This window comes from Pelmatolapia mariae, linkage group LG15 (genome assembly GCF_036321145.2).
Source record: "Pelmatolapia mariae isolate MD_Pm_ZW linkage group LG15, Pm_UMD_F_2, whole genome shotgun sequence".
NCBI lineage: Eukaryota > Metazoa > Chordata > Actinopteri > Cichliformes > Cichlidae > Pelmatolapia > Pelmatolapia mariae.
In genome coordinates this window covers 41,429,214-41,442,511 of record NC_086240.1, presented here as the reverse complement: position 1 = coordinate 41,442,511, position 13,298 = coordinate 41,429,214, and the positions used below count along the sequence as shown (strand labels likewise).

Sequence of the window (13,298 nt, the reverse complement as noted above, 5' to 3'; positions counted from 1 at the left end):
GTTGTTTAGACTAGAATGAGAGAGCTTCTGTAATAAAACTGTTAGGGGCACACCACCATTTTGAGACCCGCAGCAGCGTGTCATGCAGGACGCATCTCCCTTCTCGAAGTAATAAAGTGTTAAATGGTCTACTGAGCAATTCAATTCAATTCAATTCAATTTTATTTATATAGCGCCAAATCACAACAAAAGTCGCCTCAAGGCGCTTTATATTGTACAGTAGATAGCACAATAATAAATACAGAGAAAAACCCAACAATCATACGACCCCCTATGAGCAAGCACTTTGGCGACAGTGGGAAGGAAAAACTCCCTTTTAACAGGAAGAAACCTCCGGCAGAACCAGGCTCAGGGAGGGGCGGCCATCTGCTGCGACCGGTTGGGGTGAGAGAAGGAAAACAGGATAAAGACATGCTGTGGAAGAGAGACAGAGATTAATAACAGATATGATTTGATGCAGAGAGGTCTATTAACACATAGTGAGTGAGAAAGGTGACTGGAAAGGAAAAACTCAATGCATCATGGGAATCCCCGGCAGCCTATGTCTATTGCAGCATAACTAAGGGAGGATTCAGGGTCACCTGGTCCAGCCCTAACTATATGCTTTAGCAAAAAGGAAAGTTTTAAGCCTAATCTTGAAAGTAGAGATAGTGTCTGTCTCCCGAATCCAAACTGGAAGCTGGTTCCACAGAAGAGGGGCCTGAAAACTGAAGGCTCTCCCTCCCATTCTACTTTTAAATACTCTAGGAACAGCAAGTAGGCCTGCAGAGCAAGAGCGAAGTGCTCTAATAGGGTGATATGGCACTACAAGGTCATTAAGATAAGATGGGGCCTGATTATTTAAGACCTTGTATGTGAGGAGCAGGATTTTAAATTCAATTCTGGATTTAACAGGAAGCCAATGAAGGGAAGCCAATACAGGAGAAATATGCTCTCTCTTTCTAGTCCCTGTCAGTACTCTTGCTGCAGCATTTTGGATTAGCTGAAGACTTTTCAGTGAGTTTTTAGGACATCCTGATAATAGTGAATTACAGTAGTCCAGCCTGGAAGTAATAAATGCATGAACTAGTTTTTCAGCATCACTCTGAGACAGGATATTTCTAATTTTAGAGATGTTGCGCAAATGGAAGAAAGCAGTCTTACATATTTGTTTAATATGTGCGTTGAAGGACATATCCTGGTCAAAAATGACTCCAAGGTTCCTCACAGTGTTACTGGAGGCCAAGGTAATGCCATCCAGAGTAAGAATCTGGTTAGATACCATATTTCTAAGATTTTCAGGGCCGAGTACAATAACCTCAGTTTTATCTGAATTAAGAAGCAGAAAGTTAGCGGCCATCCAGGTCTTTATGTCTTTAAGACATTCCTGCAGTTTAACTAATTGGTGTGTGTTACCTGGCTTCATGGATAGATAGAGCTGCGTGTCATCTGCATAGCAGTGAAAATTTATGCTATGTCTTCTAATGATGCTGCCTAGGGGAAGCATGTATAATGTAAATAGAATTGGTCCTAGCACTGAACCCTGTGGAACACCATAATTGACCTTAGTGTGTGAAGAGGACTCTCCATTTACTTGAACAAATTGGAGTCTATTAGATAGATATGATACAAACCACTGCAGCACAGTACCTGTAATACCTACAGCATGTTCTAATCGCTCTAATAGGATATTATGATCAACAGTATCAAACGCTGCACTAAGGTCTAGCAGGACAAGCACAGAGATGAGTCCACTGTCAGAGGCCATAAGAAGATCATTTGTAACCTTCACTAAAGCTGTTTCTGTGCTGTGATGAGCTCTGAAACCTGACTGAAACTCTTCAGATAAGCCATTCCTCTGCAGATGATCTGTTAGCTGTTTGACAACTACTCTTTCAAGGATTTTTGATATGAAAGGAAGGTTGGAGATTGGACTATAATTAGCTAAGACAGCTGGGTCTAGAGATGGCTTTTTAAGTAAAGGTTTAACTACAGCCAGCTTGAAGGCCTGTGGTACATAGCCGATTATTAGAGATAAGTTGATCATATTTAAGATTGAAGAATTAATTAATGGCAGGACTTCTTTGAGCAGTTTTGTAGGAATGGGGTCTAAAAGACACGTTGATGGTTTGGAGGAATTAATTATTGAAGTTAACTCAGAAAGATCAATTGGAGAAAAAGAGTCTAACTTAACATCAATGGTACTAAAAGTAGCTGTAGATGATATTACATCTGTGGGATGATTATTGGTAATTTTTTCTCTAATGATAAAAATTTTATTTGTGAAGAAGTTCATGAAGTCATTACTAGTTAACGTTAAAGGGATGGTTGGCTCGATAGAGCTCTGACTTTTTGTCAGCCTGGCTACAGTGCTGAAGAGAAACCTGGGGTTGTTCTTATTTTCTTCAATCAGTGACGAATAGTAAGATGTTCTGGCTTTGCGGAGGGCTTTCTTATAAAGCAGCAAACTATTTCTCCAGGCTAAATGATGATCCTCTAAATTTGTGACACGCCATTTCCTCTCCAGCTTACGAGTTATCTGCTTTAGGCTACGTGTTTGAGAATTATACCACGGAGTCAGGTACTTCTGATTTGAGGCCTTAGTTTTCACAGGAGCTACAGTATCCAGAGTCGTACGTAGTGAGGAGGTAAAATTATTAACAAGATAATCGACCTCTGTTGGAGTAGCGTTCAGATAGCTGCTCTGCTCTATGTTGGTACAGGGCATTGAAGATGATAACAGTGGGTGGATTATATTCTTAAACTTAGTTACAGCACTTTCAGAAAGACATCTACTTTGATAAAGTCTACTCTCCACTGCTGTGTAATCAATTATTGTAAATGTGAATGTTATCAGGAAATGATCAGACAGCAGAGGGTTTTCAGGAAACACTGTTAAATGTTCAGTTTCTATGCCATATGTTAAAACAAGATCTAGAGTGTGATTAAAGTGGTGGGTGGGTTCTTTTACATTTTGAGAGAAGCCAATTGAGTCTAATAACAGATTAAATGCAATGTTGAGGCTGTCATTTTTAGCATCTACATGGATGTTAAAATCACCCACAATAATTATTTTATCTGAGCTGAGCACTAAATCAGATAAAAAGTCTGAGAAATCAGAGAGAAACTCTGTGTAAGGCCCAGGTGGACGATAGATAATAACAAGTAAGACTGGTTTGTGAGTTTTACAGCTGGGGTGGACGAGGCTAAGCATCAGGCTTTCAAATGAATTAAAAGTCTGTCTTGGTCTTTCGTAAATTAATAGGCTGGTGTGAAAAATTGCTGCCACACCGCCCCCTCGGCCTGTGCTTCGAGATTTCTGGTAGTTAGAATGATTTGGGGGTGTTGATTCATTTAAACTAACATAATCATCCTGCTGCAACCAGGTTTCTGTAAGGCAGAGTAAATCAATTTGTTGATCAATTATCAAGTCATGTACTAACAGAGACTTGGAGGAGAGAGACCTAATATTTAATAATCCACATTTCACTGTTTTACTCTTTGGTTCAGATGTGGATACTGCATTGTTCTTTCTTTGTGATTTTTTATGTTTAAGTTGTTTATTGCTGGTTTTTGGTTTGTTTTTTGTCTTTTTGGGAGCTGACACAGTCTCAATGGAGATGGGTTTTTGGGGGGGTAGCAGGAGGAGAGAAGCTGCAGAGAGGCGTGTAAGACTGCAACTCTGCTTCCTGGTCCCAACTCTGGATAGTCATATTTTGGGGGGGTTAATAAATTGGTCCATATTTCTAGAAATGAGAGCTGCTCCATCCAAAGTGGGATGGATGCCGTCTCTCCTAACAAGACCAGGTTTCCTCCAGAAGGTTTGCCAATTATCTATGAAGCCCACATCGTTTCTGGGACACCACTCAGACAGCCAGCAACAAAGTGTTTTGTCTTCCATCAGATGCCTCTGAGGAATCAAAAGAACTCGGTGAAGTGCTGATATTTACAATGGCAATGGAGGTGAGTGCTACAGGGCGATAGTCATTTAGGTAGCTCACATTAGTTTTCTTTGGGACAGGGATGATGGTGGTCCTCTTAAAACATTTTGGGACAGCAGACTGGAGCAGGGAAAGGTTAAAAAATAAAACATATTTCAAAATAAAATTAGTCCACTACATAGAGCGCCTATATTGCAATAAAATTAAGAGCGGAACACAGTGTGTTAAATTAATTTAATCTGCTTTTCTCCATCTTTATTCATAGTAAAGCCAAGATGCACTGATAAGGTCTCCATCCCTTCAGCAGCAGTCTGAAGATAGTTTAGAAATAACTGCTGCTGATATGAACTGAACAGTCTGACCTTCAGAGAAACACAACATACTGATATTCACTGTGAAGCTTTGAATGGAAAAAGACAGAAAAACAACATGTGGTCCCTGGAATACTTTTTCACTTTCCTACACACTGCAGCTCAACCACCCCAAGTCTATAAATAACACATTATTGTCCATCCAGCAGGTACTTGTGCCAGAATAAGGAGCAGTAGAAATGATATTGTCAGATTTCCAAAGTAGACAAACCTCTGTCATATCGTGGGATGGACCAAACCCTAGATCTTACCTGCAGAAGCATCTCAACCCTGGGGGCTGTATTTCCCATAAAATTGGTTATTGTGTCTGACAGTTATAATAACGTTGCTATCACCATCTCCAGTGCAGAGATTCAAGCTGATAAGAACTCACATAAAAAAGGTATATACAAGGCAGATAACTGCCGTCCTAAAATGCTCAAAATAAACATGATTTTACTCAAAGCATTCATTGCCTACATCAGAGTAAAGACAGAACGTAAAGAATGAATATGCAAGCAGATTGTCAGCATTTTAACATTTTATGCAACTTTAACTCCCCTAATCCATCCCAGCAGACCTTGTTCACTCAGGACATAGTGTCAGTCTGCTGAAGGGACGTTTTGGTGTTGTTTTATTTGTTATATTTAGAAAAATTTTGTTTCACCCTGCATGAAAACCAAAATGGGTTAAGGCAATTGGTGTTCACACAATTTTACGGCCAAGTCCACTAATTAGGCCTAAGGCTGTATAGACTGAACTATCTGTTCAACAGTCAGAGTTTTTCTCTAACAGGAGGACACTCTTTACACTCAACTGAGCACACAAACAGTGAGGAACCAGGCCAGGCTATAAATCCAGGATAAAGAGTTTCAGTGAATGTGGTGTTGAAGGTGTGGAGGTGGATCAGAGTGTCAGAGGAGACTCTGTAGAAGGACAGAGTGCCAGCAGCACAGTCCACATACACTGCTACTTTGTTAGAGACAGAGGAGGAGGAGGAGATGGATGTTAGTCTGTTATTGTGCCAGACAGAACAAGGACCATCATCAGTGCAGTACAGACTCCAAGACTGATCATTGCATCCAAACAAACAGTCATCACTGCCTCCTTTTCTTTGAATTCTTCTGTAACTCAATGATATAAAAACCTCTCCTCTCCACTTGACCTCCCAGTAACAGCGACCAGTCAGACCATTACTACACAGCAGCTGAGGATGATAATCAAATCTGTCTGGATGATCAGGATATGGCTGAACCTCCTTCACACGTGTCACCTTCCTGTTGTTGTCAGACAGTTGGAGGTTTTTGTGTACTGTGTTTGTGTCGATTGTGAGTTGACAGGAATCTGATGGAGAGAACAAACACAATCCAGCTGCAGTTATTGATCCATCATCTGTTCATTGATTGACACTTTATTGATGATTCCTGACATCCAAGTTGTGAATGAGTGATGTGACAGTTTGAAGATGGTTGAATGTGTGCTGCTTTGTTTTCATGAATCACATTAAAAACACACTTACACTTCCTCAGACCTGGTCTCAACCATCGGACTCCAGCAGGCTCCACCCTGAAAGGAGGAGGGGGGTCAGACCAGCACAGTCTCTTTCAGCATGCACACATGGGCTTTACATGGTTCTCATCCACATACTGTTAGACACTATAAATGAACAGTCCAACACTTTCACAAATACACTTCTATCCATATGTGGATCAAACGGCTGATGATTTGGACTGATCCTGGATTTGTTTCTTTGAAGGAGTTGTTGGATTTGTTTTTACAGCAATGAATAAAGTCAAAGAATGGCTACACTGTTTTACTCATTATTGTATTGATAATAAGTGTAAGGGACCCGGGTCTGAGGGACCCAGGGTCTATGAGCAGTGTGGAATCTTATTATTATTACATGTGTTTAGCAATATTTGGTATTTACTGTTATTTACACTTAGCTAGATTATTGCGATGGTGTTGTGTTTATCATATTGCTCTTTTTTTTGCTTGTTTTCTCTTTTTTCCTTTTTCTTTCTCTCAACAGGTGATCCGGGAGGTTTTTTTCTTTTTAAATGCCCTTTCTCACTGTCCCTCTTCCCTTCGTTTTCTTTTCCTTCATCTTCCTTTCTTCCTTTCCTATCACAAAGCCATGTCTGTCCTGTAAATAAATAAATAAATAATAACAACAAAGTTTGATCAAATGGACCCATACAGCAAGGCCATGTTGATCCACTTGGTAAAGTACATCTGTTGGTTACCTTTGTTGGCCTTCAGACAGCAATTCTGACAGCTAAAGAACCAAATGGGACAGGCAAAAAAAAAAAAAAAAAGCATAAATAAATGGCAATGGAGGAGCAGTAGAACATGGAACTAGCGACTGATTTCCAGCTTTGCACTGAATAGTGCAAGAGGCAGGTACACAAAACTGAGCTTGCCCCTGCTACCTGGTGCTGATGGGTGGGTGGAGCTACAAGGTACGCAGTAGCTTTTGCTGTTGGAGCTGCAATTTGCTTCTGCACAGAAGAAGACTTTGGACTGACATTAAGATGTGCAAAGTTAAGAAGAAGTTGAAACCGGGCTACGGTTGAGTCTGAATCTTTAACAAAAGTGGAGCTGTGAGCTTTGCTGGTAAGTGATCTTGCTGAATTTCATGGTGGTGGTGAGTGGCCAGAATTACTTCATAACTGGATTTAGCGGACAGAACATGAGTGAATGGATCAAAATAGCAGACCAGATTTTTCGGTGGCAAGAGAACTCATACAAAGTTTCCCCGGATGGTTGGCGGCATTTGTTCTCTCTGAAGAAACACCATGACGTTCAGTGAGTTTGAGTTTCTTGGATTGCCTGGAGGGAAAGTGATGAAGCAAACCTGAGTAGTTCTTAGTCTGTTCTTCATCTGATGTGCTGACGGAGAGGGTGATTGTAAGTGAATAGAAGGGTGAGTAAAATTATGTTACTCATGTGAGATAAGCTGTGTAAAAGACCTTGAAAGGTGTTCACACGAAAAGAAGAAGGAACAGCTTGTAGAACTGGGGGGGTGATATATAGATAAGAGCCAGAAGGGGCGTGCTTGGAGGCATGGAACTGCTCCTGAAATTCAGATAATTTATCTCCATTTGCAAATTTTGTGGTAGAGATTAGGCATTAACCATATGAAAATATGGAAGAATCATGATGATTATTTCCTTTTTCTGTTTTTTTTAAATTATTGTTTTTACTATTCTATGAAATAATGAAACTTAAAGGTTGATGATGTGATGATTAATAATATTAATAATGATAACAATAATAATAATAATAGGCACCGTTAAAGACCCTCAAGGTCACCTTAAAATAATACAAAAAAACCAATAAAAACATAAGGTAAATGAAAAAAAAAACAAGTATGAAAGTATTAAAGTATAAAAGCTAAACAAAGTAAAAATAGACTAACACAGAATCATGATGAAGGGCATGCAATTTTAAATAGATGGGTATTTCATTTTCTATCAGATAAAGAGCATGAACGCTGCAGTAGACTTCTCCATACCTTAGAGTTTCAAGTCTCAGTAGGTCCCATAGCTTTTCTACTGAGTCTCCTATGTTATTGTAGCTCAGGTCCAGCTCTTTCAGATGCGCGGGGTTAGAGATCAGTGATGAAGCCAAAGAAGCACAGCCTTCATTTGTGATCAGACAGCCTGAGAGACTTAAGAAAGAAAATTTAAAAATATAAATATGATTTTTTTCCCTTTCGTAATTTCATCAAGCTACACTTTATCTGAGAAAAATAAAGAATCAGTTATCAGGGGAGGAACGACATTCCAAAATATGCGAAGGTCAGTTTTCATTTACTACCACTCACGGTGGCGCCAGTGTTCGGCAGCCTCGCCTCTGTCAGTGCGCCCCAGGGTGGCTGTGGCTACAACATAGCTTGCCATCACCAGTGTGTGAATGTGTGTGTGAATGGGTGGATGACTGGATGTGTAAAGCGCTTTGGAGTCCTTAGGGACTAGTAAAGCGCTATACAAATACAGGCCATTTTACTTTGATGCCCTACACCAGCTTCGGATGCGTTGTAGCCATCAAATTCAAAATGAGCTACTATTATTTGATGAAATTGTAGAATTTTCCAATTTAAACATTTCCTTTTTTATTGACATTTTACACAGGACTCCAGTTTTTATAATATTGGGTTGGTAAATCGTAATAAAATAGGTACCTTGTGTTTTTCATTCAAAGTGACCATACAATTTCACGTTACCAAAGTATATCAAAATATATTACTATAATCATTTGTAAAAAATAAATAAATAAATAAAGGAATAGAAAATTAGTGTGTATATGACTAATTAAAACTAAAAGAAAAGAAAACTGTAAAGAAGGAATGGTTGGAATATCAGTAACAGGATCAAGATAAACATTCAAAGCATCATGTTAGAAAATTTTTAAATGGAACAGAGTGATAAGAACAATAGGGTCAGATTTAATCACATTGTATCATGAATAATATTTTGTATTAGTAGCATATTCTTCGTTATAACATATGAAGACTGTAATATGACCTGACCTCAGAGTTTCCAGTTTAGAGTGTGGACTTGCCACTCCAGCAAGCAGAAGCTTTACTCCTGAATCCTTCAGGTCATTGTTACTCAGGTCCAGCTTTCTCAGACTAGATGACTGGGAGTGGAGAACTGAGGACAGAGCTTTACAACTTCTCTCTGAGAGGTTACAGCCACTTAATCTAAAGAGAGAATTATAAGAAAATAGTTGATGAGCTATGGTTCTGTTCTCCTGGTGAGAAAGCTGCTTTTCTTTTTTGGGAGGTGGGGGGTGGGGGTATATTTTCACTTACAGAGCGTTGTTGGAGGCTTTGACCACTGGCAGTAGTGACAGAAGACCCTCCTCTGAAGGAAAATATTTCTTCAGGTCAAACACATCCAGATCTACTTCTGATGTTAGTAAAATGAAGACAAGAGCTGACCATTGAGCAGGAGACAGTTTATCTGTGGAGAGGCTTCCTGATCTCAGTGATAGTTGGATATTCTTAACTACAGAGCGATCTTTGAGCTCATTCAGACAGTGGAGCAAATTGATGCTTTTCTCTGCAGACAGATTCTCACTGACCTTCTTCTTTATGTACTGGACTGTTTCCTTATTGGTCTGTGAGCTACTTTCTGTCTGTGGCAGCAGACCTCGTAGGAGAGTCTGATTGGCCTCCAGTGAAAGACCCAGGAGGAAGCGGAGGAACAAATCCAGGTGTCCATTTGGACTCTGCAAGGCCTTGTCCACAGCACTCTGGAAGAAAATCAGTCTGTCATAAGAATTTCTTCGATTGAACTGAGAGAGTGTTTGTTGTTCTTCCAGCAGATTGAGTCCAGAGTTGATGAAAGTTAGATGGACATGAAGAGCAGCCAGAAACTCCTGAACACTCAGATGGATGAAGCAGAACACCTTGTCCTGGTACAGTCCTCTCTCCTTTTTGAAGATCTGTGTGAACACTCCTGAGTACACTGAGGCTACTCTGATATCGATGCCACACTCTGTCAGGTCTGATTCATAGAAGATCATGTTTCCTTTCTGCAGCTGATCAAAAGCCAGTTTTCCCAGAGACTCAATCATCTTCCTGCTCTCTGGACTCCAGTGTGGATCTGACTCAGCTCCTCCATCATACTTGACCTTCTTCACTTTGGCCTGAACCACCAGGAAGTGGATATACATCTCAGTCAGGGTCTTGGGCAGCTGTCCCCCCTCTCTGGTTTTCAGCACATCTTCCAGAACTGTAGCAGTGATCCAGCAGAAAACTGGGATGTGGCACATGATGTGGAGGCTTCGTGATGTCTTGATGTGGGAGATAATCCTGCTGGCGTCATCTCTGGATCTCTTCCTGAAGTACTCCTCCTTATGCGGGTCAGTGAATCCTCGGACCTCTGTCACCATGTCAACATAGTCAGGGGGGATCTGATTGGCTGCTGCAGGTCGTGTTGTTACCCAGAGTCTTGCAGATGGAAGAAGTTTCCCCCTGATCAGATTTGTCAGAAGCGCATGAACTGTAGTCGACTCTGTAATATCAGTAACACTCTCAGTGTTGTTAAAGTCCAGAGGAGGTCGACACTCATCCAGACCATCAAAGATGAACACAACCTGGAAGTCTTCAAAGCTGCAGATTCCTGCTTCTTTGGTTTCAGTAAAGAAGTGATGAACAAGTTCCACCAAGCTGAACTTTTCCTCTTTCAGCATATTCAGCTCTCTGAAAGTGAATGGAAATATGAGCTGGATGTCCTGGTTGGATTCGTTTTCAGCCCAGTCGAGAGTATATTTCTGTGTTAAGACTGTTTTTCCAATGCCAGCCTCACCCATTGTCAGCACTGCTCTGATTGGTGCATCTCTTCCAGGTGAGCTTATAAAGATGTCTTCTCGTCTGATTGTTGTTTCTGGTTTGTCTGGTTTCCTGGATGCTGGTTCAATCTGTCGGACTTCATGTTCATAATTGACCTCTGTAGTCTCTCCGTTTGTGATGTAGAGCTCTGTGTAGATCTCATTCAGAAGGTTTGGGTTTCCTGCTTTAGCGATCCCCTCAAACACACACTGGAACTCCTTCTTCAAGACAGACTTGAGTTTTACTTGGCAGTTTTTAAGAACATCTGATTGAAGAAAATAATCAAATAACTAACTCATAAGTCTTTCCATAGTAAAGCTCATAGCTCATGAGTTTTAACATAAAAAATGTGTTCACTTCTCTCTTGCAAATTAATTGCTACTGGTTTCTTTATATAATGTTTACCATTTCATTCCGATTTTATTTGCAACATGTCATGATTACTGTCATTTTTGGATGACATTTTACCTAAAATGTTGAATAAAAAATACACTATAATGAGAAAATGTTTTGCTGTCATGTAAGAATCTTGTGAACATGTGTGATATGTTCACATCCTGTGAATGGTTCCCACCAGGAATCATCAGCTCGTTCCTTTGTGATTGGAATTTTAATTCCAGGAGTTTAATGTTGGAATTAAAAAGCTGTCTACAGTAAGACTAAAGTAATAAAAAAATACCACATTGAAACAAACAGCTCATCAAACTGCTGAATGCTTACCCTCTGATGTAACTGCCCGGGCTGGTTGTTTCACCACACCTTGTGGCTGTTTATCTGTTGGAGGAAATCTGAAATCATGAACAGGTTTTTAAATGTTTGCATTTTCCCATTGTTCATGATCATCAATTGTGCATGATTTGACTCTAGGTGTGTGCGTGACTTTGTGTGTCATATTATTTTCTTTTCCTTTTACTGACTTGTTCGAGTCTTGACTTTGTCCAAAATCTTCCTTGTGACATCTAAAGCATCTTCAGTTTTGTATATGTTGATAATCACATTCACTGTTTTCTGTTTGTCACATATCTGAAGATCACTCTTTGGGATTGCTGGTAAACCATCCAATAACTCAGACTTCTGTAGATACCACTTAAAATATTTAAGTTCCTTGTCTCCTAAACCTTCCAGTATTTCCAGGAGTTGTGTCTGAACAGGTTCCATCATTTTTGTTCTATAAAAGCACAAGAACACAATTCTGAAGAAACAGATCAGATCAGGGCCGGTGTGCTATATCATAAAGTTTAAGATAATATAAGATGAGACTAGCTCAGACAGCCTTTACTACTCACAGAGTTGCCTCAGTTAAGTTCTGAGTTTTGCCAGAAAATAGTCCAAAACAACAACAAATGAATCCACCAGGAGCATTGGAGCTAATTAAATAGTCCAAAACAGCATGTTCACAAAAGACAATTGAGCTCAGGGAACAGTTTACAAACAGTTCAGGGGACCGACCCAGAGGCCGACAGCACAGCAGTCCATAAACAGAGTAGTTCAGGGGGCCGACCCAGAGGCCAGTGGCACAGACAGAATTCAGGAGGCCGGCCACGTGGAAAGCGGCAGTGCAGACATAGTTCAGGAGTCCAACCGCAGAGCAAGCGATGGCGATAAGACAGTTCAGGGGGCCAGCCATGTGCAAAGTGGCAGTGGTGTGGGTGAAGCAAATCCGGAGGCTGACTGTGCAGAAAGCAGCGATGGTACAGAAACAGTTTAGGAGGCCACTCATGATGGCGAAGATCCTCAGCCAATGGTCTGGAAAGTGGCGGGCAGCGGTGTGGTGCTGGATGTCGAGGTGTAGGCCATGCTGGATGAGGATGAACAGGCCGAGCAGGACGTGGACATGCAGGCCATGCTGAACAGGATGAGCAGGCTGTGCTGGACAAGGACTTGGTCATGACGGTGCTGTCACGGTTCTGGGTCATTTTGACCCAGCATTTTGAGTTTCTTATGTTTTGGTTTATTTTTGCATTATGGATTATTTTCTGATGCTCTTGTGCTTTGTTGATTATTATTAGAATTCTATGTTTCTGTTTATTTTGTGTTTAGGGATTAGTTCTTAGGTTTTGTGTCTCATGTTTAGTGTAGGTTCAGTTCTGTGTCTAGTCTGCATCTTTGTGTAGTGGTTTCTTGTTTCCTGTTTTATTGTGAAGGTCTGTGTCTCATGTGAGTGTATTCAGTTTGCCTCCCTTGTCTCGTCTTGTCAATTACTTCCAGCTGTGTTCCCCACCTGTGTGTAATCTCCCTGTGTTCTTCTGAGTGTATTTAAGTCGCGTCTGCTCATGTTCTAGTCGCTGGTCCGTCTGTTAATCTCCTGTATTTCTCCTGTGTATCCATCGTGTGTTTTCCCTGCCGTCCACCTTCCTATGTCTCCATTCCTCCTCCTTCATGTTCGTGTTCGTGCTCAGGTTTTCTGTTCTGTAGTTTAGTTTGCCCCAGTATAGTTTAGCTTTTGTTCGGTTTTGCCATTTTTTCACCTTGTGCTGTATTTTCAATAAATCACCTCCCCTTCTCAGCGAGTGTCTGCACTTGGGTCCTCCTTTATTTTTCCCCTCACGGCTCATCTCATTTGCTGTGACAGGCGCAGGACCAGACGGCAATGTGGCAGCCATTGGTGGTGTGGCTGTTGCAGGTTGTGGATCTGATGGCGTCATGGCTGTCGCAGATGGTTGACCTGACAGTGGCATGGCAGCC

General features: G+C 40.9%; 1 protein-coding gene across 1 annotated transcript; it reads right to left on the bottom strand.

The window, feature by feature from the left end:
• Positions 1 to 5,045: 5,045 nt before the first annotated feature.
• Positions 5,046 to 13,258, bottom strand: LOC134642791 (protein NLRC3-like). The gene is made up of 7 exons (XM_063494742.2): positions 13,108 to 13,258; positions 12,063 to 12,482; positions 9,090 to 10,878; positions 8,805 to 8,978; positions 7,788 to 7,943; positions 5,790 to 5,836; positions 5,046 to 5,614 (listed from the first exon to the last, which is right to left on the bottom strand). Exons 1-7 carry the CDS (start codon positions 13,256 to 13,258, stop codon positions 5,046 to 5,048), a joined length of 3,306 nt encoding a protein of 1,101 aa, XP_063350812.2.
• Positions 13,259 to 13,298: the final 40 nt, after the last annotated feature.

What these genes read in the sequence shown, in the direction of transcription:
- LOC134642791 (XM_063494742.2), bottom strand. Translation starts at nt 13,258, where the DNA reads ATGACGCCATCAGATCCACAACCTGCAACAGCCACACCACCAATGGCT. An exon ending in GCTGTGCTGTCGGCCTCTGG is followed by an intron (nt 10,879 to 12,062) that starts GTCGGTCCCCTG and finishes TTCTTCAATCAG; the next exon opens with ATGTTCTTAAAAACTGCCAA. An exon ending in AAAGCCTCCAACAACGCTCT is followed by an intron (nt 8,979 to 9,089) that starts GTAAGTGAAAAT and finishes TTCTCTCTTTAG; the next exon opens with ATTAAGTGGCTGTAACCTCT.